This window comes from Strix aluco, chromosome 18 (genome assembly GCF_031877795.1).
Source record: "Strix aluco isolate bStrAlu1 chromosome 18, bStrAlu1.hap1, whole genome shotgun sequence".
NCBI lineage: Eukaryota > Metazoa > Chordata > Aves > Strigiformes > Strigidae > Strix > Strix aluco.
The window spans coordinates 13,230,015-13,255,042 of NC_133948.1; the positions used below are offsets into that span (position 1 = coordinate 13,230,015).

At 57.5% G+C, this 25,028-nt stretch overlaps 4 protein-coding genes across 8 annotated transcripts in view; 3 read left to right on the top strand and 1 right to left on the bottom strand.

Annotated features, from left to right (window-relative positions):
* Positions 1-233: 233 nt before the first annotated feature.
* Positions 234-2,923, top strand: CFAP73 (cilia and flagella associated protein 73). The gene is made up of 7 exons (XM_074843927.1): positions 234-292; positions 946-1,051; positions 1,178-1,282; positions 1,350-1,550; positions 1,671-1,892; positions 2,181-2,339; positions 2,439-2,923. Exons 1-7 carry the CDS (start codon positions 234-236, stop codon positions 2,583-2,585), a joined length of 999 nt encoding a protein of 332 aa, XP_074700028.1. The 3' UTR covers positions 2,586-2,923.
* Positions 2,924-3,011: 88 nt separating this feature from the next.
* DDX54 (DEAD-box helicase 54) lies at positions 3,012-9,367 on the bottom strand. The gene is made up of 20 exons (XM_074843918.1): positions 9,308-9,367; positions 8,348-8,480; positions 8,207-8,277; positions 7,940-8,125; positions 7,808-7,857; positions 7,655-7,696; positions 7,294-7,389; positions 7,067-7,188; positions 6,822-6,883; positions 6,537-6,668; positions 6,012-6,222; positions 5,434-5,568; positions 4,884-5,105; positions 4,721-4,794; positions 4,411-4,611; positions 4,096-4,241; positions 3,916-4,029; positions 3,723-3,827; positions 3,420-3,523; positions 3,012-3,326 (listed from the first exon to the last, which is right to left on the bottom strand). Exons 1-20 carry the CDS (start codon positions 9,347-9,349, stop codon positions 3,103-3,105), a joined length of 2,472 nt encoding a protein of 823 aa, XP_074700019.1. The 5' UTR covers positions 9,350-9,367; the 3' UTR covers positions 3,012-3,102.
* On the top strand, positions 9,348-16,803 carry RITA1 (RBPJ interacting and tubulin associated 1). The gene is given in 6 exon segments (XM_074843928.1): positions 9,348-9,381; positions 9,384-9,666; positions 9,921-10,820; positions 11,319-11,506; positions 12,414-12,531; positions 16,431-16,803. Coding segments are annotated over 3 exon segments (861 nt in total). The 3' UTR covers positions 10,465-10,820; positions 11,319-11,506; positions 12,414-12,531; positions 16,431-16,803.
* TPCN1 (two pore segment channel 1) overlaps positions 16,225-25,028 on the top strand; it is a 49,165-nt gene continuing 40,361 nt past the window's right edge. Inside the window, exons 1-2 of one of the 5 annotated variants that reach the window (XM_074843908.1) lie at positions 16,571-16,657; positions 17,160-17,423. In XM_074843908.1, the coding sequence (XP_074700009.1) occupies positions 17,312-17,423 (112 nt within the window). In that variant the 5' untranslated portion in view covers positions 16,571-16,657; positions 17,160-17,311. Of the gene's footprint in view, positions 22,692-25,028 lie in introns of all 5 variants that reach the window. The other 4 variants (XM_074843907.1, XM_074843912.1, XM_074843911.1 and 1 more) reach the window with 4 other exon arrangements.

Consider the following 25,028-nt stretch of genomic DNA (forward strand, 5'->3'; position numbering starts at 1 on the left):
CCCAGGGGGCAGAACCCCGGTGGGACCGACCTGCAACCTGTCCCCAAGGAGCCTCTGCACCGGCCCTGGGGGAGCGGGGCAGGACCCAGCACCTCGCCCTCGCGGGCGACGCTCGGAGCCACGCCAGGAAAATCCCAGGGATCTGCGGGAGCCTCGGGCTGCCCCGGCAACGGTGTTGTGCTGCCGCCATCTCGGCTGCCCCGCTCCTCCGCCGAGGAGGAGGCACAGGCGAGATGGCCTTCGGCATGGAGGAGTATTTGTGCGTGGCTTTCCAGGAGAGGCTGCGGCTGCCGTGAGTGAGATCCCCCCCGTCCTCCCTGCGGGACTGGCAGCTGCCCACGCGCTCCCACGGTGGGTGCTGCTGGCTGGAGGCGAGCAAGGGCTCGGCAACGGGGCTGCTGCATCCCCGGTGGCCTGTCGGTTTGTGTTCCCATCGCTGGCCCCCCAGGGTGCCACTGGGTGGGTGCTGGGTCCACAGGCAGGGAGAGGGCTGTGGTGTGTCCCCAGCTGGGGCACCTAGGGAGTGAAGGGCACCCTGATAACTCCGCCTGCACCCCATCCAGAGCTGCTGGGACACTTGGGTGCCCACATGCTCCCTGACACTCTCCTGGGTGGCTTTCACATGGTGTCCCCACCTTGGAACCGGGGAGCTGCTGTGCCTGTTGCCCCGCTCTGGGCTGGGGGGGGGCAGGGGGCTTCCCCGGGGTCTAATCAGCTGCGGTTGTGTTGTGCCATGTCTTTCCCTGGGTGCTACAGTGGCACTGGGGGGCTCTGAGGGGAGGGAGACTGAAGTGGGAGGGTGGGTGAGGGGAGAGTGGCCTCCACGCTGAGCCCCAGCAGGCAGTGATGGTCCCTGGGGGGCCCCGGCCGTGCCACCGTGGTGGGTGCCCCTGCCTGGGCTCCCCCCACCTTGGGGCACGATGAGCTTCACACCACCCGCGGCAGGACGGTGCCAATGGGGGATGCAGCCGCCCCGCTGCCCTCCACGCGCTTGCTGCTGAAGAGGCGGGAGGTGGCGGAGCTGGAGCGGGCACTGCAGAGCCGGCGGCAGGTAAGGGCGGCCCCCAGCCCCCCCACGTGTCCCCTCCCCGGGGACAAGTTCACGGGCTGGCACACCCGTCCCCGCCTCGGGTGTGCTGGCGTGGGGCGATGCTCTCGGCACCCGACGGTCCCGCAGGAGTTTCAGCAGAGGATGGAGAGCCTGGCGCAGCGCTGGCAGCAGCTGGGCCAGAGGGAAGAGCAGCTCCGGGATGTCACCCTCAAATTCGACGCCTTCCTCAAGGTGCGAGGGCGGGAGCCGAGGCTGGGCTGGCTGTCAGGGCCCTGCTGACCCCGTCCCTGTGCCACAGGCTTCTGCGGCGAGGCGGGAGCGGGCGCTGCGGCGGGCGGAGGAGGCGCGGGCACGGGCGGCGGGGCAGGGTGCCGAGGCCACCCGCCTGCGCCGGGAGCTCGCGGGGCTGCTGCAGCGCAGGGAGCGCCTGGCCCGGTGCCTGCGGAGCCTCCGCAGCTTTGGTGACTACCTGCGGGACGTGCTGGCCAGGATGGGGCAGGTGAGCGCGGGGGTCCCCGGCCTGCGGTGCCACCCTGCGTGTCCCCAGGCCCCTTGTGGGGGTTAGCCCCGTCCAGGGCAGCAGCCCCTGCAGCCTCTCAGCCCCCCTCCCACTGCCCAGTTCCAGGATGTCCCGGCCATGCTGGCCCATTTCGGGGCACTGGCAGGGGTGCGGGCAGCCCTGGCGCACCAGGCAGAAGCCAGGCAGGAGCGGCTGGCCCAGGGCTGGGCACGGCTCCGGCGGTACCAGGAGGAGGCTGGCAGCGAGCTCCTGCACACCAACAACGAGGTGGCCCAGCTCCGTGCACAGCTGGGGGCTGCCTGCCACATCAGGCTCCAGGGGGTAAGGGGGGGACGTGGGGTGCTCAAGGACCCCCCCAGGGAGAGGGGTGGCAGTACGGACCCCCCCAGCATGCTGCAGAGGGGAGGTGCCCAACGCGGTGGTGGTGGTGGGAAGCCGGGCTGCAGCCCCTGGGCTGAGCTGGGGGTCCCTGTGTGCCCAGAAAACATCACCAGTGACACTGGGACACTCAGCCAGGAACCCCAGGTGCCCCTGTCCCGGCTGGGGGGGTGCAGAGGACAGGGGGCAGTGGCTGGGGGGCCCAGGGCTCTCTGCCGCTCTGTCCCCCAGGAGTCCCGCTGGGCCCACATCCAGAGCACGGCCGCCCAGAAGACCCAGCTACTGGGGCAGGTCAAGCTGGCGGTGCTGAACCTCTTCCAGCTCGCCACTGCACGGCTTGAGGTCCCCGCGGATGTGGCCCTGGAGGACAGCGAGGCCCAGCTGGACACGGTCAGCACAGCCCCCTCCCCCCGGCGGTGGGGCTGGGGGGGGACACGGAGACATTTGCGTCCCCAGATGGCTGTGGCATCAAGGTCCCTGTCTCCACAGGTGCTGCTCTGCCTGCAGGACCTGGTTGCCATCTGTGCCGAGCTATGCCCCCGGCAGCCGGGGCCATGTCTCCCACCCTTGCCGGCAGCCACCAGCACACGCCCACAGCGCCACGGGGGTGCCAGGGTGCCTCCGAGCCAGGAATAGCCCCCCAGGGACAATCACCTGCTCCTGGGGCTGGGGAGAGGCTGCCACGGCCAGCGTGGGGCCCCAGGACTCCCCCAGCACCCCCCTGGGGATGGAGGTCCCTCCCTAACAAGTCTGGGCACCCCCTGGACGAGAGGTGATGCGGATGGTGGTGGCGCAGGCAGGGACCAGGGTCCCCAGGGCAGAGCCCGACCCCCTGGGGTTCCCTCCTGCAAGGGGCACCCCAGGCAGCGGGGAGTGGCTGTCATGGAGGAAGGGGGAGCTGCTGCTTGCATCCAGGCTGTTGGGTGTCACAGGTGCCTCCTGTCAAAATATAACCCAGCTGTGGACACGCAGAACCTGGTGGTTTCAGGATTGCGCCTGGGGGTGGCCCAAGGGGGGAGGAATTACCCCAGGCACGAAGCTCACGGCAACAACAAAGAGGAGTTGGGATGCAAAACCAGCCAAGTATTTAATGTCTCCTTCCCCGGTACCCAGCCCCGGCGTGGGGGGAGCTGCTGGGGCACGGGCCCCTCCCCTACACCCTCTTCCGCAGTTTGCCCTTCTTGGCGGCGCCCACCCGGCGCCCGAAGGCCATTTGCCGCAGCTCCTGCACCCGCTGCCGGTTTCTGGCCTTCAGGCGCTTCAGCCCCCCGCTCTGCAGGAAGCGCTGCTTGGCCGCCTTCTTGCGCTGCTTCAGGATCTGCTGCTTGTTCTTCAGCTCCGAGCGCACCCTGCCCCGGGCCGGGGGCTGCCCGGGCCCTGCGGGGGGCACAGGGCCAAGCTCAGCTCCGTGGCCGGAGCGAGGTGGCGGGGGGACGATGTGGGGCTCCGGCGCTTGCTCCGGGTACTCACCGTGTCCACGCCGGTGCTTCCCTCTGAACTGCTCCCCGCCCCGGTTCTCGTCCTCATCCTCATCCCGCTCGTCAACCTTGTATTTCTGCTTCCACTTCTCATAGCTGGGCCAGGGTGGGTTAAGGGAACGTGTGGTGATTCCTCATTGCATCCGCCCAGGCTCCCTCCCCGGGCCGGGCAGGGGACGGATCCCCGGGAGCAGGGCACGATGCTGCAGGGTTGCCGCCAGGCCCAGCCCCGCTCCCCCTCGCCCCCAGCCCTCCCCACGGCACAGGCAGGCGGCAGAGCCTGCCGGCAGGATACAGGTTGTTCTTGTAGGAGCTGCTGATGTAGCGCCCGCTCTCTGTCCGCACCTTCTTCTTGTCCTCCTGGCCCGTCTGCCCCACAAACCGCTTCTTCTTGCGGTCCCTGTGAGAGAGGGGAGGGCGGTAGGAGTGGGTGGTGGGGTACCCCCAGCCCCGATTCCGCCCCCAGCCCACGGATGGACCCCACTCACCACTTCAGCAGCTGCCTGCTCTTGTTGAGGTTGTGGTTTTCGTCACCCATGAGATCCAGGACGGCTCCGGCCGCCTGCTGCTCGAAGGCGCTGCCCTCGCCACTCACGCTCAGCCTGCAAAGGGCAGGTGATGAGAGCAGCCCCCACGCCGGCCGGCGGCAGGAGCCCCCCCGGACTCACCCCCTCTCGCTCTCAAAGTCCTTGGGCCGGTACGGGATGTAGAAGTCATCGTCCCGCTGCACCGCCTGCTGCGGCTTTTTCCTGGCGCCGTCTTCAACCCCTCGGCCCCGTTTTCGCTTCTGGCCCACCACGGTGGAGAACACGTCCTGGAAGGCGATGGAGGAGGGGCTGGGGGAGCCACGTCCCCCCGGCAGCCGCTGTACCGGTCCCCGCACCCTGGCACAGCGCGGGGGCCCCCGTGCTGCCAGCACTGGCCGAGGCTGCCCGGCAGCAGCTGCCACGGCCACAGCAAACCTCCCATTCCTGCCCCATTACCTGGAGGTTTTCCTCCTCTCCTTCTTCTCCCCCCTCGGGCCTGGGGAGGGCCGGGGACAGCCCCTGGCCTTTGAGAGCCTCTGCCCGCTTCTCCTGCTGCCCACGCTGGTACTTCTCGATGAGGGCACGGTCGTGGCGCCGCTTCGACCGCATCACAGTGCTGGCCAACGTCCGGGACGTGGCGTTGATCTCGAAGATGGTCTGCTCCCGGGGAGGGAGGGGAGCCCCGGTGAGCTGCCCGCTGGCCGCACGGACCTTCCCTCCCGCCCCACGCCAGGCGCCTCCTGCCCGACGACGGGTCTCAACTCACTGCCTTGGACTTGTAGTTTTTAATGCTGTCCACAAACCGCAGCCTCTCCAGCTCGGTGTCTTCGAAGCGAGCACCTGGGGAAGGTGGGCAGGGAGAGGGGCACCCATCAACTCCCTGGCCAGGGGAAGGGGGTCCCCTCCCTCGGCGTCCCCGCGGCACGCACTGAAGAGCGGGTGGATGCCCAGCTGAGACACGTCCAGGTCCTTTGCCCGCTTGATGGACTCGGGCGAGGGGCCGGGCCGGGAGCGCAGGTATTGCTTGTGGGCGTTCTCGGCGACGCGGCGCAGGCTCCGCAGCTCCAGCGAGCCCTCGTGGTCCGTCAGCAGCAGGCACTCCTCGTCGTCCACCAGGCTCTGGGGGACACGGCCCAAGACCCCACCGGCATCTGCAGCCCCAGGGACACCGTGTCACCTCGCTGGCACCCACCTGGGATTGCTGCAGCGGGCACGGGACTTAACAGAGCAGAGCTAACAGCCACGGGGAGCTCAGGAGGGTTAAATCAGCATCCCCCGACACACGGGGTGTCAGAGCCCCCAGCACCCTTTTCCCCAGCTGCACCCCAGTAATGAGAGCGTATCACCCCTCTGCACAAATGCTGACCACAAGACCACGAACTCCAGCACCAGCCAAGGATAAAACCACAGTGGCCATGTGGCCAGTGTCCCAGCTTGGACATGCAGCCACCCTGACGCCTGCAACCAGGTCTGTCTTACCAGCGGGCATCTCCTGGGCAGCGGCGAGGACGAGCGGGTGCCCCAGAAAGAGGTGGAGGTCGAAGACATATGGTATCTCATCGGGAGCCACCAGCGAGTAGGCAATGCCACTCCGGCCAGCTCGGGCCACGCGACCTGGCAAGGGGAGGAGGAGAATGAGAAACCAGACCAGTGCCAGCCCAGTCTGCCCCAACCTGGGCAGGGACCCACTGGTGCCCCTGGGAGCCCACGCACGTGATGTTTACCAGCTGGGCACGGCTGGTGGGGGAGCGAAGGGGAGCCCACCACGGTGTCACGCTGAAGGGAAAGCACCAGCCCTGCCCCCAGGAGCCTCCCCAGTCCACCTGGGAGATAAGGGACAGTCCTGCCCCTGCTTTGTCCCCAGCCTGTCTCCTGATGTCACAACACGGAGACCTCCTGCCCCAAAGATAGCAGCACCACGGCAGGGGCACCAGTGCCAGCCCAGCAGGCCACAGGGATGGGAAAAACGGGATGAGGGACAGCCCATTCACCCCCTCCCTGTCACCCTGAGGGACCCCCAGGTTGGAAGGGTCCCTGCGCGGGGCACCAGCACCCACCGACGCGATGCAGGAACAGCTTGGCCTTGGCGGGGAAGCTGTAGTTGATGACGTTGTCCAGCATGGGGATGTCGAGCCCACGGGCGGCCACGTCGGTGACCAGCAGCACCGGGCACTTGCCCTGGGCGAACTTGGCGATGTTGATCTTGCGGGCGGTCTGGTCCAGCGAGCTGTAGATGTGTGTGCAGCGGATGCCCTGGGCCGTCAGCAGCTGGGGAGGAGGAAAGAGAGATCAGATCCCCCCTGGACATGCACCGTCAGTCTCCCGGAGAACCCAGGGTGCCCACCCGGACCCCCAAATCCCACTGCGCTCCCCACTCTGTCTGAGGGGCAGGTGGATGCAGCACCTCCATGATCACATACGCTGGGATTTCTCCTTCAACCCAGCTAAACAGAGGCAGGGACTCCAGCAGGGATGTGCCCACAGATGCAGACCCCATGTGGGTCCAGAAAGGGGTTCTAGGTACCCCTGGCAGCCTGCCCTCTAACAGGGGTACACACTGGGCACCCCCAAATGCCACTTGCCTCCTTGAGGTACTCCGTGTGGTGCTTGGTGGCCACGAAGACGACCGTCTGGTCCTGAGGCTTCACCACGCTCCGGAGCAGGTGGAGCAGCACGGCTGGTTTGTCGTCCCCGCGCACGTGGAAGAAAGCCAGCTGCAAGGGGAGGGCAGAGCTCAGCCCCTCTGCGTCCCCACTTCAGACACTGCCACGCCTTGTCCCCTCCTTGCGTGCCTGGAGCCACCGCAGGGTGGCCTGCAGGGGGTGGGGGGCACAAAGCCCATCTCGAGCCCCCTTGGCCCCTCTCACCTTGAGCTGCTCGCTGAGCTTGGACTCCACATCCAGACGGATCAGCATGGGCTCGGTGAGACCTGCGGGATGTGGTGACACGTGGGTCGCACATGGGATGTGCCACTGGGACCAGCCCTGCACCCGCTTGGCCAAGCCTCCACCCAGCTCTGTTTTGCCAGCCCTGGGGCCAGCCCAGCTGCGGAACCGCGTCATGTCCCCATCCCCAGGCTCCCCCCCAGCTGCCGCCCGCCCCACGCTCTCACCAGCCCGGGCAAACTCGACGAGCAGCTTGGGCAGCGTGGCGGAGAAGAGGACAGTCTGGTGGCAGTCTGGGAGCCGGGCGATGATCTCCTGGAGCTGCTCGGCGAAGCCCATCTCGAAGAGCCTGCAGGGGAGGGGACATGGGACATGGCAGTGCCTGTTCGGTCCCTCCGTGGGGGGACACCGCCAGCCCCGGAGACCCCCAGGGACCCCACTGCACCCCGCTGACCTGTCGGCCTCGTCGAACACCACGTACTCCACGGTGTGCAGCTTCAGTTTCATCTCCACCGCCACGTGCACCAGGCGCCCGGGGGTGGCGATGATTCTGTGGGGACAGAGGTGGTGACAGGACCAGGCTGGGTGGGGGGACAGCATCCCCACACCATCCCGGGTGCAGGTCCCAAATCTGACCCAAAAAAGACTCAATAGAGCCCCTTGTCCCCTGCGGGGAGCACGGGAAGATGCTCCAAGGGAACACCAGGACACATCCATCGGGAACGCTGGCTGTAAACACCAGTGGCGTCCCTGGGAAGCCGGTAGCTCTTGGGGACCATTTCCCCACCAGGTCCCCTCCCCGTGCCCCCACTCACATGTCGGGGTTCTCATGCAGGGCAGCAAACTGGTCCTCCATCCTGCGAGAGCGGGGAGACGCTGGGGTGGCACTGGGCACCACGGGGCAGCCCAGCCCCTCAGCAGGTTTTGGGGAGGCTTTAGGGAAGTGGGGACCGGTGGGGACGGCTTACTTATCCCCTCCTAGGATCAGGGCTGTCTTCAGGCCTGTGAACTTGCCCAGCTGCGAGGTGAGAAAGAAACACATCAGGGTGGGTGTTAAAACCAACCCCCTTGCCCCCGTTGTCCCCGCTGTCCCCCCGTACCTCCTTGGTGAACTTCAGGGTCTGCAGGGCCAGCTCGCGGGTGGGTGAGAGGACGAGGGCGCGTGCCCCGGCCTGGCTGGGCGCCTTCAGCCGCTCGAACATGGGGATGAGGAAGCAGGCCGTCTTCCCGCTGCCCGTCCGCGCCATCGCCACCACGTCCCGGCCGCGCAGGATGGCGGGGATGCTCTGCGAGACACCGCCCCGCCGTCACTGTCACCGTCACTGCCACCGCCCCGGGGCGGGGGTCCCGCCACCCCCCACGCTCACCTTCCTCTGGATGGGGGTGGGCACCTTGTAGCCCTTCTTCATGATGCCCTTGAAGACGGGGTAGCTGAGGCCTGCGGGGATGGGGACAGGTGAGGGGACAGTCCCCACCCCAGGGACGGCTGTCCCCTGCCCCGCACGCACCCATGGACTGGAAGCCCCCGGATTTCTTCTTCTTCTGGTTCTGGGCCCGCACCATGGCCCGTGTGTCCGGCTCGGCGTCGGCGCCATCGTCCTCCTCGGTGGCAGGGAAGGCGGGCAGCGCCGGCGCAGGGACCTGGGGACAGCGAGGGGACACGGCGGCGGTGATGGGCGTCCCAGTGGTGCCAGGGCACCACAGCTCTGCACTGCCGGTCTGGTGGGCAGCGACACCAGCACTGGGGACACCGGCACTGGAGACACTGGTACTGGAGACACCAGCACTGGGGACACTGGTACCAGGGACACTGGCAGTGGGGCCACCAGCACCGGGAACACTGGCATGAGGGACACTGGCAGTGGGGACACCAGCACTGGGGACACTGGCACGAGGGACACCAACACTGGGGACACTGGCACTGGGGACAGCAGCACTAGGGACACTGGTACTGGGGACACCAGTAGCTGCGACACTGGTAGTGGGTACACTGGCACTAAGGACAGTGGCACCGGGGACACCAGTAGCTGGGACACTGGTACCAGGTACACTGGCACCAGGGACATCGGCACTGGGGACACTGGTACCGGGTACACCGGCACTGGGGACACCAGCACTGGGGACACTGGCACATGGGGATTATGGCAGATGGGGACTGGGGACACTGGTTTTGGGGACATGAGCGCACAGGGACTGGTGACACCAGTATTGGGGACGCCGACACACGGGGACTGGGGACACCGGTACCAGGCACAGCAGCACGTGGCGACTGGGGATACTGGTACCGGGGACACCGGTACCGAGGATGCCAGCAGTGGGCACAGGGGACCCCGACACATGGGGACCGGGCACACGGGCACCGTAACAAGGGACATCAGCGCCAGGCGCAGTGGGGACACCGGCACCGGGGACACCAGGAACGCCGCCCTCAAGACCCTCCCCGGTCCCTCCCGCCCCCCCCCTCCTACCGGCGCTCCCCGGGGCTGGCGGCGGGCGCGCGGCGGCGCCATGTTGGCAGCAGCGGCGGAAGCACGTGGCGGGGCGTGCCCGGAAGGGGCGGGGCCTGCGCTGCTCTCCCGCGGCGCGGGGCCATGCGGGCGGCGGGGCCGGCACCGGGAGGTGCCTCCGGTCTCGTGGCCGCTGCTCAGCTCCCGCGGCGGGGCCGCGCCCGGGGCGTCCGCCGGGCTCGTCCGTCCTTCGTGGATGAGTCGCTGTTCGGGAGTCCCGCGGGGGCGCGCCCGGCGCCGCCCGGTTTCGCGCCTCCCTGGGCGGCGGCGGCGGCGGCGACTCCCGGTGGCGGCGGCTCCCGGCCGAGGAGTAAGTGCAGGTGAGCGGCGGCCCGGGGCGCTGCCGCGGGTTTTCGGGGCTCACTAGGCGGCCCTGGCCCCCGCGTGCCTTAGCCTGGGGAGGGCGGCCCGGCAGCGCCCCGCCGTTCCCCCGGGCCGGGCTCGGCGGGCCCCGGGCGGCCCTCGGGAGGGTCTGGGGGTGCAGCTCAACCTCCTTCCACGGGCCCGCGAGGGTTCTTCCCGCTGCGAGCTGCCTGAATAAACACCCGGTTTCTCTCCTTGCTGCCCCGTGAAGGTTGAGAAGCCACACTCCGTCCTTCTGCGACGAGTCCCTCTTCGGTGCTAAGCCCGAGGGTCCGGCCTGGGCAGCTCCTTGGATGAAGAAGGAAGATGTAGCCAAGCTCCATCCGCTGCTCTGGAGCCCTCCGCCTGCCCCCCGAAACCAGCCCAGCCCTTCCCCGCCCTCCAGGGAGACCCCCCTGAGAGCCGTCCACCCGCGGGCCCCTGCGTCGCCGGCAGCAGCGGGCTCTGAGACGGGCCGCAAGGGCGAGTCCTGCCTCTGGAAGCGTCCCGACGGCGATTCTTGCTCCGCAGGCCGGGATGCTCCCTGCAGAGGACGTTCCCAGTCTCTCAGCCGGCTGAGCACCCCCTCAGACAGGCTCTGTCTGCCTTCAGACAACCTCAAGACTGAAAGATGTAAAAACCAGAGTCCTCCGACAGCCCCTGCGACCCCCCGAAGACCTCTGATGAGGGGTCGGTCGACAAGTGTGTCAGGCCCTCCTCTGGCCAGGAGCTCCGCAGCAGTGGGTGGCTGTAAACCCAGGCCTCCCTGGAAGTGAAGCCAAATGTCCCTCTGGATGTAACTACAGCTTTTGTCTCCCCGAGTGGGACCTGACCTCCCGGTGGGTGAGTCCGTGAGGGCCCTGGGACCTCCCGTGGCCGCAGCCACAGAGGTTGGGGATGCTGCTCCACACAGAAGGATGAGCTGGGAACTGAGCGTGACTGCAGCACCAGAGCGGGACAGTGTTGGTGGTAACAGCAGCTTCCACTGAGTGTCCTGTGGTTGTTGGATGAGGTGTGGTAATGAGTCAGGTTCCTCCTCTCCAGGAATTCCAGCCGGGACGTTGGAACAGCAGGAGGCAGGGCTGCCTGCAGCGTAGGTCCGAGGCCTGTGCAGGAGAAGGACCAGGCACAGGTACACCTACAGCCTCACTCGGGGGGGGGACAGCAGAGCATGAGCTCGGCTGGAGCTCCCGGAGCAGGGAGCAGAGGGTACCGCCGGAGTGGGGGTCCCAGGAGAGGCTGGCCGGGACAGTTAAGGTCTGAGGGCCTGACGGGGACCTCCACTGACCATTTCTGGGGAGAGGGGACCTGCTTCAACCTGCCTGTCATGTACAATCACAGGATGGCTCATGCTCAGCAGGACTGCAGGAGATCTCTAGCCCAGGCTCCTGCTCCAGGCCGGTGAGCTGTGGGCTCAGGCAGGGCTGCCCAGGGCTTTACCCAGTTGGGTGGTGGAAACCCTCCACCTCCCTGGCACCCCCTCCCACTGCTTGACTGTCCTTGGGGTGAAAAGTTTCCCTTTATATCCAGTTGGAGCCTTTCTTGTTTCAAATTGTGTCTGCTCTCTCATTCTGCTCTGCACCTGAGCACCAAGCTTGGCTCAATCCTCACGGTCACCTCCTTTTCGCAGGTACTGGGAGGCTGTGCTGAGGCCCCCCGAAACCTTCCCTTCTCCAGGCTGAAGGAGCCCTGTTCCCTCAGGCTCTGCGCATGGGATGTGTGCTCCAGCCCCGACCATCCTGGTGGCTCTCTGCTGGACTCGCTCCATTTCATCAACACTTTAATGATCTCCTCTGGCAAGGGAGGACAAGCTGAGAGGTGAGGAATGGCATCGCCCTGCTCCTGCTGAGGACGTGCTGAGTGGACACATAATCCCATGGTTTGCACTGAGGGTTGTGAGGTGCTCTCACAGCAACACCCTGCTCATTGCCAAATAAATGATCCAAGGCAAATCTGCTGGGGCCTCGTGTTTGGTCTGTGGGATGCTGCTGTGTGATCTGGGCACAGCTAGCGTCTCCAAAGACTGGGCAAAAGAAGCTCCTCTTCGGTTTCCATTCTAGAGGTGGGAAAGAGCAACTCGGTTGGTAGGAATACAGGTAGGGAGGCAGCTAAAGGACGTGGGCCGGGTGACGGGGTTTGCAGCCAGTGTCACTGCCCCCCTGGGAAGGGGGGCTGCAGCGACCAGCTGCTGAAGTTGGGGAATGCAGGGGAGTCACTGGGAGTTCGGTAACTCCCTCCCGTGCAAAGGGAAACATTCTCTCAAATTCACCCAAGGACAAACTGGTCCAGGTTAAGTGCATCATTCTGCCCCCAGAAATTATTTTATTGCCACCTTGAGCAGCAGCAGGATTGGGCCTTGACCCATGTGAGCACACGAAGGGTACTGAAGCTAGGAAGGCCAGCCAGGAGCCTGCGCTCCTGCTCCAGTCCCGTTGGCAAGAAAGGTTGTTACTGCTTTTGAAAGGCAACAGAGCTCAACCTAAAATGGTGAGAACATGTCATCATACCACTGCTCTGATGTCCTCTGTCTCTGACAGCCAGCCCTGGCAGGCTCAGGCCTCAGTGCAAGTGCTATCTCAGCTGATGGTTGTAATCTGGGAGAGCTGAGCCCCAGGGGAGCAAGCAGCCTTGCTGGGAGGAAAGAATGGAGGGCAGAGGATGGATTTTGTGCTTATTTCTTGGCCTTCATGCCCTCTCCCTTTTTCTTCATCTTCGACGTGAGGAGTGTCTGGAACAAGCAGCTTTTCTGGATGCAGGTGGCAGCACAGGTCACAGCCATCTCCCTCATGTCCCGCTCAATCTTCTGCTGCATTCAGCATTCCTCCTCACTCCAGGAACAGTAGGTAAGCACCGTGTGTTTCCCCTTCAGGGCCAAGCCTTTTCCTTTGTGCAGACAGCATGAAGTGCCTCTCGCTCAGCCTGGCAAGACAGCAGATGCCAGTTACTACAAGCTTGAGGGCCTTCACCGGGTTCTCCCTGCACAACCCTGTGGAGGAATCCTTGTAGTTAGCCCAAATCTAGGTAGAATTGGCCCCTGCCTGCTGGCCTGAGCCTTCCCAAAGGGACCAAAAAAGGAAGTGAGCCTGATGAGACTTTTCAAGAGGTGCCAGGTGGAAATTCCTTCATGCTCTTTTGAACCTCCCACCGCAGCTTCCCTACATTGCAGACAGCCTCCGTCCGCTGGTGGGGACTGGCCGAGTAGGGCACATGCAGGTCAGGGCCTGCTTTGCCACCGCTGTGAAGAAAAGGCCCCATCTGTGTGGTTTGGATGGGGCTGAGCCTGAGCCAAGAGCTTTGCTGAGAAACAGGTTCTATTAGTGGTGCTGTAACCCAGCTAATATGTGCGTGGGAAGAGCCAGGACTTGTCGGGCTGCAGGTGGCCAGGGACAGGCAGTTTTAGTGGCACTTGGCAGCGGTTTATTCCTTGCCCACTGCACTGGTGAGCCACGCAGAGGAGGAGGGGAAGGGTTAGGGGAGCCAGCAGTTCTGGGGCTCGGTGCTCCAGCCACCCTGATGGGAAGCAAGAATAACCCGATGTTATTAAAAACCTAAGAAGATGAGGATCTTTATGATCAGCATCAAGCTTTCAGCCCCCCCTCCCTACACCTTGCAGGAATCAAGCAGCTTTTTTCCACGGGTAAAAACTGTAGGGACATGAAAGCAATTAGGGCCTTCTCAGAGGAGGCTCTGGGGGTGCTGACATGAATCTGAGCCTGCTCAACTTCATTTGGGTTGTCATCACAGTGACATGCAAGCTGTTAAGCCTGCAGGTCTCTCAAGTGGGCTGGGAGAGAAACCAAAGTGTGATTTGGACACTAGATGGAGACAAGAGGGTTAAGGATTGACACGAAAGAGAGGCCTGTTCCCTAGCAGCAGGTGGATGAGTCAGATCCAGCGAGGCGAGTCATCGGTAAACTGGGGTAACTGCTCTGAAATCTAAGCAGCAGAGAACTGCTGAACCCGAAAGCAGGATACAAAGTGCAATGTTGGAGTGTTGGAGTACTTGAAAGCTGAAGCCTTTTAAAACAAAGAGAGATTTTATGTGAAAACCAAGTTGGGAGTGGCTTGTATGGCCAGGGGTGGCCATTTTACTCCCACTGCTGCGTTCAGGCTCCAAGGAATCAATAGGGGAAACCAGAGACCGTCGCATCAGCCACACACTTTCCTGTCCCACATTGGCCCAGGTTGCCACCGAGGGCTTCCAGGCCATCAGGAGGTCGGAACTGGCACTTCCTCGTTATTTACACCACAAGGACAATGTTGGTTAAAATACAAATGGGTTGCTTGAATTTTGTACTGCAGTTCTCACTTGCATTTGATGCTTCACTACTGCCCTGTCCTCTTGTTCTACCAGAGCTGTGCAGTCCAGCATGAGAGCAAAAGATGCCCCATTGCTGCTGTGGCTGCCCTGCCTGTAGGCTGGTGCTTGTGTGGAGCAAACACCAAGTGTGAATAAAATGAGGTGGGGGAAATATTTGGTTGTTTCCTAGCTTCCGATTCACCCTGTCCAGTGTCACTGATGCTCAGCTCAGGTGAGAGTTGTTGATACAGAGGCCTGAATCACAGCTGGGACTCCTGCCTGCTGCTGCTCTTATTTCTAGTTTTTCTATCTGCTCAGCATTGTGATAAATCACACTCTCCACCATGGACTCAATTCTGACTGCTTGTCTTGTGTGTCTCAGCAAATTACCAGCCAGTCTGGGAACTGCTTCGATTCCAAAATGAGCTGCGCCCAGCCCTGGGTGCTACAAACGACTATAAAAGATGGTTTTATGTGCAGGCAGTATTGCATTTGCTCTGCTTAGCCCATACCAGCTCCCTTGTTTCTCAACACGTGCCTCACCTGATCTGTGGTAGCTTCACTGCTCTGCATTTTGGCTAGTGTGCAGCCTCTCCAGGCTGGCACAGCGCTTTGCAGAGGAGGTTTCAGAGCTGAGTCAGTGGATGGGGAGGAAAGGCGGTCCTGCGAGTAAGCTACTTGCTTGGTGTTGCAATTGTGTTGTTATAGGGCTTCTTTCCACTGAAATCAGCAGAGCATTGTGATGAAGCAAGTACGCTCCCAAAAACAGCGTATGCATCCTGCCAGGAGCTGGCAGGAGCCAGGTAATTATCTGAAGCAGGCAACAGCCTGACCTGACAGCACTATGACAGGTTTAATCTCCTGCACTACCTTTTCAAGAGCCAGCACTGATTCTCAGTGCTCCAATACAAGTGTTCTGAGTTGTATCCGTAGGTGCCAAGTGTCCAGCTGTAGCTCGGCACGTTCATTCGGGGAAGCCCACAGCTCCCGTTTCTGCTGTTTCACCGCTTTATGCTTGGTCTGCGGATCTTGAAGTCTTTTGGCCAGCTCTTGCAAGCTGTTTTTGAGATCTCTCATCACATTGTCTTCCTTATAAATCCAGCCCTGGAGGATGACACAAAGAAGTACCACTAAGAAGGGGAGGGTGTGCGAGGCATCAGCTGGACGGAATAAAAGGCTCATTTGCAAAGGTGTTGGTAATTTAAGGCTGGACACCTCTGCTCTGGGAGCAAGGGGGATGCTCCAGCTGGACAGAGAGCTTACCTACCCCTTTGTAACACTGATGGGAGTTCTGCTGGTGGCAAAACAATCAGAGCCACTGGACAGAGCCCCGTGGCTTTATCGGGCTGGATTGGGCTCAGAGGGACTGTCCTGGAGACTCTGCTCAGTGGGCTGCCTGTGAGCAAAATGCTCAGCCTGGAGCAGATTTATTCATTGCACACTGGGCTGCTCGCTTCCAGCGTGAGAATCCTCAGAGGTGGATGTAATCCTGGGGTCTTGGGAGCGTCGTCTTTCACCGACGGGGCCCTCGGCCCTTCACGGCACCTACTGTCCCCGGTGCCTCTTGGAGCTGGGCTGTGCTGCCCTGCCCCTCCTCAGGGCCCATCTCTTCCCTGCGCCCACCGACGGCCCCGGAGCGGCGCCTGGGAACAGAAACAACTCCTCCTCGGGGCGGGCCGGGGCAGCGGCCCAGCGCGGGGGCTGGGGGCTCCCCTCAGGGTGGGCTTCGGCGGGCCCAGAGCTCCCGCCCTCCGCCCGCGTCGCGCCGTTGCTAGGCGACCGCTCCGCTCGCCTCTGACCCCCGGGGCGGGCCCTCAACACAGCCAATGGCAGCCTGCGCTCCGCTCCGCGAGAGCCCGCCCCTTCCTCCCCGTGGTCGAGGCGTGATGTTCTTAGTCCATCACCACTTTCGGCCAATCGGCATCCTCGCCTGGCCGGAGAGGCAGCGCCGCCACCCAACGACGAGGCGAAGTGCTGGAGGGAGGAGGAGGCGGGAGTAATCCGGATCACCTCGCGGGGGCCAGGGGCCGGCGGTGGGCGGGGCGGAGCGGGCACGGAGCGTGGATTGGCGGGAGAGGGGGAGGCTCGGCCTCTTCGGGAGGGGCCCAAGCGGCCGCGGCCAATGAGAGGCGGCGGGGCGGGGCCGCGCGCGCCGGGCGCTGAGGCGAGGTGGCGCAGCGGCCGCGGGCGCCGGTTCGGCGGGGCCGGGTCGGGGCGGGTACCGGCGGGGGGGGGGGTCCCTGGGGGCCGCAGGCATGAGGGGCTGGTGGGGGGCAGGCTCACCTGCGGGTTGCACGAGGGCTCCGCGGAAGCCGGGGGTGGCGGCGGGGCCGGTTGGCTCGTGCCGGGAGGGTGATGGGGCTGAGGGGAGCCCGGGGAGGGGGCCGGCCCGAGGCCTCCACAGCGCGGTGACAGCCCCGTCTCGGTGTCCCTCTCTCCTAGGCCGCGGGAGGAGTCCGGTCCCGGCCGCTCTGCCTGCTGCCCAGCCGTGAGTGTCCGCCGCGAAGACTCCCGTCCCGGCTCTCGGTGCAGCCCAGCGGGCGCGGGGCGGCTCGGCCCGAGGCCCCCGCTCAGCAGCGGCGCGGTCGGCCTGTTGCTGTGGGAGATGCGGCCTCCGGCGTGACTTCTTCCTGCCCTCGCCACGGCCTGCGAGGAAGGAGACGGGAAGAGTAAGATCTGCGTGGCGACACCGGTTGCGGAGCGTCCCTGTAACGTTGTCCGGGGACTGCCTGATTATTTTTTTTTTCCTCCACCTTTTAAAGAAATCTGTGACTTTGTGACAGTGACATCACCCAGTAAAAAAGCCTACAGGAACTTCATGTGTGCAGCTTCAAACTGGTCTCTTTTTCTCCCTCCTGCCCCTCCCCACCTGAAATCGAGGTATTTTGGCATGACAGGGGAAAGAGCCATGTGTGATGGGGACACTTAGCATCATGTTGGCTCTGGATGCATCACACTCACCTGCTTCTTGTGCTGAGTGGTCAGGAGTTTCTCAAGAAGCGCTTTCTTTTTCTTCCATGCTATGCTGCGAGCTGTGCACTGACTGGAATAGGCAGCCCAAACCTGACTTTTTGAATTTAGCTTTTGCATAAATACTGCTGTTGAGTCTAGGATCCTGTGCTGCTTTTTGAAAGCAAATAACTAGATCCTTTTTTGAACTGTTCTCTCTAGAGATGGGTACACATACCTTTATATTCTCATGTCTAGAAGACATCCCTGATGGAAGACTTTCTAGGGAGAGTTTCTGACACAAGCGTTTTACAAGTGGAACTGAAAAAGGCGTTATTTAAAGTTCTTGGAGTAGGAGCCTCTGAAGGGTCAGGATGGCTGTGAGCATGGATGATGACGTTCCCCTCATCCTCACCCTGGACGACAGTGGAAGCAGCGCCTCAGCCCCTCTTGATGACCTGGATCGGGAGGAGCTGCCTAACGAAAGTAAGATCACTTTGTCGTTGTTTCCTGCCCACTTGTTTTTCTCTTTGTGGTGGCTGCTCTTTCTTGCGCTTGCCAGGGCCTGAAACTCTCAGAGCTGTCATTTGGCATCCCTGCGGCTGCCTGAGAAAAGCAGATCAGGAAGTTGCTTATTATGTTGCTTGTTTACTCACAGCACCCGTGTTTTGCCAAAAGGGCAGAGGACACTGGATGGACGGGTCCTACCTATGCTGTTTCTAACACACATTTTTTGTGGTTTCTGTGTGACCTCATTGTCCTTAAACTCTTCTTTCCTGCACATTGGCCCAGAGCGTCTCCTTTTCTTGGCACTGGCCTGCTGTGCTGTGCCACTGGCCCAAGCTGTCAGGTGCACCAGCTGCAATTATGTCATGTAGGATTTTCCTAGCATCATAAAGCATCTGTCCTTTGCAACTGTTGTTTTGCCTGTTTACATTCTGATTTTTGCAATAAGGAAAGTGATATGTATTGATAAATCACTTTAACATCTTTATTGTATTCTTATCAAAGAACCTGGAGTACTTTTAGACAATACATTCATACTCCTGTTAGCCCCTGGCATCTAGTGGGACAGAGTCAGCCTGTGAGTGTTGGGAGGGGGGAAAACAGAAGCCACCATCTCTCAGAAGCATTGCTTTCTCCTTGGCGTGTCTTCGTTAAAGCCATTGCCCTGCACTAGGTGAGATGGGAAGGGTGCATTTGAGCATGTTCCGTGAGTTTCTGGTTTATGTTCTACTTCACTGAATGTATTTGAGCACTTTTGTTCAACACGTCCCTTTGACTTTCAGTTGACATTGCAGGTGTATGCACAGGTCGTGTGATCCTATTCAAGCCCTTGCTGCCAAAGCTTAACATTTGTAACAAACATTTTCCGGCCTGGCATCACATTTTTCCACATTATACCTCTATTCCATACTGCCTCTAGGACTCTCTGATTTAATTTTTCTCTTGCAATCATATGTGTGCCCTTAATTTTCTCCCTCTGGGGCTTCCTGAGCCAGTAGGTAGTTTCTGACAAGATTCCTCCTCCTCCTCCTCTCCCACCCCTGCAATATACATCCCTGGCTAAATTGCCCAGTTGACTTTTCTAAGCTCTGCTACATTGTTGCTTCATCACATCTGCTCTATTGCATCTGTTTGTCTTTTAAAGTTAAGCTCTCTATTTTTAAGTTAAATAGAAGAGAGAATGCTTTCTCTGCCCACGGGTATATTTATAGGCTTTCTTGTGACTAATTTTAACCACTCTTCTCTCATTTTTTCTTCCACCCGCCTCCCATCCCTTTAAAGAAGTAGTTGTGTGAGGTTTTTCATTTGGTTGAAGCCATCACAACTGTGTTAAAGCACAAACATGAGAATGATCGTATTAATAAATAAAAATATTCTACAATCTGCTTCCCTTGAAATACAGGGAATTTGTTTAGGGACCAATTTTGTACTTCTTAAAAGATCACTGTGGGGGTTTTGAGAATTCATTTCCTGGAATTCTTCGAAGGAAGGGTCTCTTGGTATTGAAGAACTGTTATTTTGCTATATGTTTTAATCACTGTTAAAGTTGAATTTGCTGAAAAATATAAAGCATATTCTATGCAAGTGATACTGAATGATATGGAACCATCTGAAGTCAGTGGGTGCTGCGAGAGTGGGATGAAAGATGAGAAGAGGAAGGCTGGCATAAACAATTTGAAAGGCACATTTATCTCCGAGAAGCGGGAAGCTTAAATTAGTGAGTGAGCAGGCTGACGCCATCATCACTTGCAAAAGTAAGCGTGTTTAAAAACCAGAACATGTAGTCCAGCTTTCCTCTTTGCCTGCGAAGAAAATCTACTGTGAAATGCAGAAAAGTTGTGTCTCGTGGAAGCTGTGGGGAATTCACATGTTTCCCCTCTGCCTCCACTTCTCTGCTGAAGACTGAAATGACATTAACAGAACTGTATCATTTCCTATTTTTATTCAGAGGCTTGTCTTTTTCAGGAAAAAAGAGTATGTGAGAAGCCCTTTTCAGGAGAGGAAGAGCCTGCCAGGCTGATGATGAGGGCATGGGGACAGGGAAGGGCAGGAGGCTGTTTCCTTCTGGTTTTGTCTTCCTTATGCCTAAACTCTCACAATAGAATATTCAGCCAGAATTTGGAGGAATAGCTCACTTGTTACTGTGCCTGACCATCGACTCCTAGGGATTTGGTGGCAGGTCAAGCACAAAGCTTTTATTTAAGTGTGTCCCCAGATACCAGCTGGGACTGTTTGCAGTGAAGGACTCATCATCCTCTTCCCAGGTGACACCGAGGGAAAAACAAAGTGGGTGTAACCGCCCTTATGTTAAATCGTGCATCCAAGGCTGATAATAATTAAGTTGTGCTCTTGTTTTGTGTTGCTATGTCAATGAACCTCTCTAAATTTTAATCCATATTCTAGCCTGTCACAGCCATCTTGCTAAGTGCTGCGTATCTGTGGGATTTCAGTGTATCACCTTTCACGTTTTTTAAGGCACTCCTTGTGCTTTTTTAAAAAAAACTTGATCCATGATGTAGCTTTGTTACAGTCAGGTCCTTGGATAAATGAATTTGTAGTTTTGGACTCTTAGTGTTGATTGTCTGGAAATGCAGACAAGTTACTGGGTTGAACTAAGTAGTAATAGGGTTTTCTGAAAGCAAGCCTGTTGCAGGTGTGGAAAGGACAGGCTGAAGTGCAAGAGTGTATTCCTTTCTGTACCTTGCAGAAGAGTCCTCTTCTGGGTAAGTGAATGCCTTGGGGTTAGAGTGAAAGAAAGCTAAATGAGAAAACTGTGTGGAAAATTACATTCTTAAAGAAAATGCCCAGCTGCAAAAATTAATATCCCTAATCGTACAGCTCTTAAGCACTTAATGGGAGAAAATACTTGCATGGGGAGGAATATTAAAACTCTGCCTTCCTTGGCTTGTGCTGGGATAAGCGTCTTCCAGGGAGCTCCCGTTTACAGCCACAGTGAAAAGTCAGAATCCTTGCAAAGCTGACAGGAATTCAGACCACATCCAGAAAAATGTGGTCCCTGTGGTGCCGATGGTTTTCTGACTGCAACGTGTAGGGCTGTGGTGCTGGGTAATTTTTCTTTCAAGCTACAACAGCTGAAGGAGAGAGAGAGAAGTGCTTTTGTCACTTGAATCCATGCTAATTAATATGGTGCTGCCCTTCCCTAGTACATCTTATCTGAGAATCTCTGAGTGCTGTACACATTCTAATTAAGCTTCCCAGCACCTGTCTAAGGTGAATGACTAATATTAACTGAATTTCTGTAGAAGGTGAAAATGAGGATGCAATCCTTGCATGAACTTTCCCAAAATTGTGTGCTGAAAACGGTGAGAAGCAGCCGGGGTTCAGCGATTTCCAGTCCCTCACCTGAACTCCTGGGAAGCGTTCAAACAGGGTTCTCAAAATACCTCAGAGTGCGAGGTATGTTTTCCGTATACAAAGGCAGCGTAGATAGCCTTGAAACTCTAGGACAGTGTCTCTCCTTGAGCTGATGGGAACTATAGGCAATAAATGAGTGCACGCTGACTTATCCTGTATTAGATCAGATACAAGATTCTCCTTTGTCTCCTGCATGGAAATTGCTGTAGCCTCAAGTGGAGTTTCAGTGTGTTCAGAGCAGAAAGTACAGCTCGAAGTGTTGTACAGGGAACAATATGATATTGTATGTCTGTTTCTCCCACACAATGGATTATGGCAAGTGGAAGAAGTCATCTTTAAACTCGGGGTTTTTACAAGAAAGCAACAGCATTTGCAATTGAGGTAAAAACGAATTATTGTTTTATGTGTGGGGAGGTGGGGGGAGCAACTGCAACAGTGAAGTGTGATGTTTTCTAGAAGGATTGCTTGAAAATGGGAAGTTACAACTTCTGAATGTTGAGGTTTCAGCTGAGCCTTTGCAATCTCAGCTTCTGCTGCCTGAAGAGTAAAGTGCTAGGAAAACTAGAGCTGGCCTGGCCTTTTAGGTAGAAGGAGGGTTGTTGATGCGTGTGCCCCTGTGCCTATGCACTGCTGTGAAGGAGCAGGTGGCCCAAAGTGCATAAAGAAAAGGACATTTCACTGTTGGTGAAGTTGAGGGGCTGCCCAAGGTGTGCTTGGTGAGGAAAGCAGTGACTGCCTCCGAGGCTGTTGGTTGTGCCTGAAAACAGTGTGTGGTGTGCGCTGTGCTTCCTGGAGCCGTGGGAAGGAGGGCCTCTTCCCTCGCCTGGCTGCTGCACGTTGGCCCGGTTCCTGATGAAATGTATGAAGAGGCTTTCAGCAAAACCGTCCCTTTTGTCATCAACTGATGGAAACTCATGGGATGTTTCTGAACACAGAACCTAATTACAGCATTAATGGATGTTGTATACAACAAACTTGTCTTTTTAAAAAAAGAATTCATTTACTAATCCATGGGTGACATGTGCTTTTGGGGGTGGCCCAGGATTGGGGGCAGTTAATGTTCTTTTGAGACATATGAGCCGCCTGGATTTTGATGTGTTCAGCAACCAATGCAAACCTGAAGTGAGAGAAAGTAAATCTGTCCACGTAGTCCACAGTTTCAGCTCATCTGGTCAATGAGTCCCTGCTCTTCAAACTTCTCTGTTGCCTTCTTCCTATGGCCGCTCCCTGTAGTGCCGTCCGTGGACAAAAGAGATTTCCAGGTGTAAAACAAGTGTATGTTTTCTGGGGCTGAGGGAACAAACAGAGAATAAATACCTGACCTTTGGGGAAGTGCTGTGACCACACAAACTCTTAGTAGCTGTGCTTCTTGAGGAATCACTTTAATTGCTGTGAAAGCGTTCTGGCTTTGCTACCTTTGAAGGAAAATAGACATTTTAAATGTCAGCCATCTAGTAGATTTCATAAATCCTTCAGGATCTGTAGTTTTTGATTCTTGTGTGAAAGCAGGGATTTCAAAGATGGTTATTTGGACTTGGGCACTAGTTATGAAGTGCTGTAGCTAATTGGTGTGAAGAAATAGGGGATGAGGGAACAAGCAGACGCTTGCAATGGACCTGGCAGATCCCAAGATCTCTGAGAGCCAGGCTCTTAAACATCCTTTTGGATTATCTGGTGGCTTTCTTGGATGCTACGCAGGATATTTTCTTGCGTCATGGCTCCTAGTTCTACCGATTTGCCTTTAATTAGTTCCAGTAGCAGTGCTTCTGCTGCCGCGTTTAGAGGTGAAGCATGGCCAGAGCACAGGACTGGGATCTCATTTTTGGAAGCAATCTAGTTCTGCTGTTGAAGCCGCTCCTCCTTGTACCTGGGGTAAGTCAGTTAACGTCATCGTGGTTAACACGTCTCATCTGTAAAGCACAGATTACACCTTTCGTGGAAGTGGACAGGTAGGCTTCATTGCTTTGTTATGAAGAGGTGCTGTTTTGCATTGCCGTGCATGATTTGGTTTTCTTAGTATGTACCTGCTTAAAATTTATATAGAGGAGAATTTTTTCTGAAGCACAAGCGGTAGTTCGGTGCTGGATTGTTGTTTATGCCTCTGAAAGTCTCATTTCTGCGACATAACAGCCTTGCATTTTGCAACTTCTGCCAGTGTTTCTCTAATCCTTTCCTGGCCTAGATGACTTATAATGAATGTTTTAAGCAAGCAAAGCGAAGCAAAACTGCCTCCAAGATGAGTGAGGGGTGAAAATCTTGGAAAGGGAAATGAACACCCAAAACATAAGGAGATTATTGTTTTCTCCTTCAGTACAATTCGTTTCCCTGGGTGATGAGCTCTGTAAACTCAGAGGAAGGAGGTAAATGCTGCTTTTTAGATGTTGGGTATATTTTGATATGATGTTAGAAATAGTGGAAAATGTGCATCTGCTCTTAAGTTCCAAATGCATCATCATCTGGAATCTCATTTATCCTGAGAATTCAGGTTTTAAGGCAAGACAGACTGCCTCAGCTGTGCTTAAATACTTGCCGTACTGAGAGGGTAGAGCTGGTACCTTTGATTCAAGAGAAGCAGCCCTGTATTGCCCAGAACTCACAAAGGCATTTGTATCGAGACATTCTCAACGTGACTCTGTAAATGTGGTACCTATAGAATTAAAACCGTCAGCAGAGTAAAGTACCAGGAGGTATTGTGGGCTGCAGTTATCTTGTAGCTTTTTTTTCGAGCCTGCCTTGTTTTCTTAGCCCTGCAGGAGATCGGTTTGCACAATGCACACATTGTGTGTTTCACAGTAGGATGCTTTGTCAAACAGAATCTCTGCACTGTTGACTCTTTCGCACAGTAAAAAAAAAAAAAATCCTAGTGATTTGGTCTTGAATGCCCCATGCTGTTCAAATCTGCGTGAGTAAAAGCGTATACAAGGTAAAGAAGACTTGGGTTAGTGTTGTATTATCCGGGAGTCAAATGGTTCTTTCTCCTTTGTCATCTCCCGGAGCACTAGGGATGGATATCATCTGTCATGCATGCTCACTGTAAATTAGGGAGGATGCTGCAGAGTGAGGCAAGGAGTCTGGAAGCTTCTTCTCACTCCTTTTGTGAAGACGGGAGTAATGACCTTGATGCTTTGAGGGAGGGAGCCCGTTCCCTTCGTGTGTCTCTTCCCTAGCACACAGCCTGCATCTTTTTGGTGTGAGAGCAGAAGAATGGGCTAGGCTAAGTGTTTTCTCCTCAAGCTGATGGCTGTAGTTGGAAGATGCGGGGGTAAGGGCATGTGCTACGGCATTGGAGGGCTCTGCTTTTCGAACAGGTGGTCCTGGAACTATAAAAGATGTTAAGGAGTTCGAAAGTGTTCAAGCTGCAATTTTAAATCGACAACTTTCCAGCTCTAACCGGTCACTCCTCAGCCACCGCAGCTGACTTGGGAACATTTGGCTCAGGAAGCGGAACAACAGTTGGAAACAAATAGCGATTAGTTTTTTCATGGCTTCCCAGGGAACGCATCAGTTTGTTCGTTTTTTCCCCTCATTTTTGTGATTCCTGTGGATTTTTAAGGCACTGTAGATGCAGGATGTTCAGTTTAGCCAAGCTTGCTTACTGGCAGATTAAAATGAGCAAAGGCTGAGCACGCTGAGTTCACTCATCATAACCAATATGATGCTTCTCAGAACTTCCTTTGCCCTTGGTATCTTCACCGAGGAATCCTGCCTGCTGCCGTCAGCCCCCCTGCGTTGAAATCCCATTTTACCCATTTGAATGCTGTAAGAAGTGCTGTATAAACTAAACAGGAGCATCTGTGAAGTGGTTAGAGTTGTTGTTGATTGCCTTTTCCTTATTGCCTTCAGGGGATTTAAGCTTGAATTTGCTGGAAGTAGAATTTATGAGCCAGAACGCTCCATTTCTGATCCTTAAGCTGGGAAAAGTGTGGTGAATTTGATAGGTCTTTCTCTTGCCTCCAATGTCTCTGGCTTTTGATCTGGACCTTGCAGGGCTCTCCCCGTGTCTTTAGCATAATTGCTTTTTGCATGTTGAAAAGATGCCTGGTTTTTACATGACTGCTTTCTTTATGGAGAGCTGTAGGAGCAGCTTTAGGATTTCATCCATCTGCTTCTAGTGAGCAGTTCAGCAGGAAGCTTGTGCACCTGTACTGCTGGTCTTTTCATCTGGAAGAGAGGCAAAAAAGGTGCGTTTTTGTGTTGATCTACCGCAGC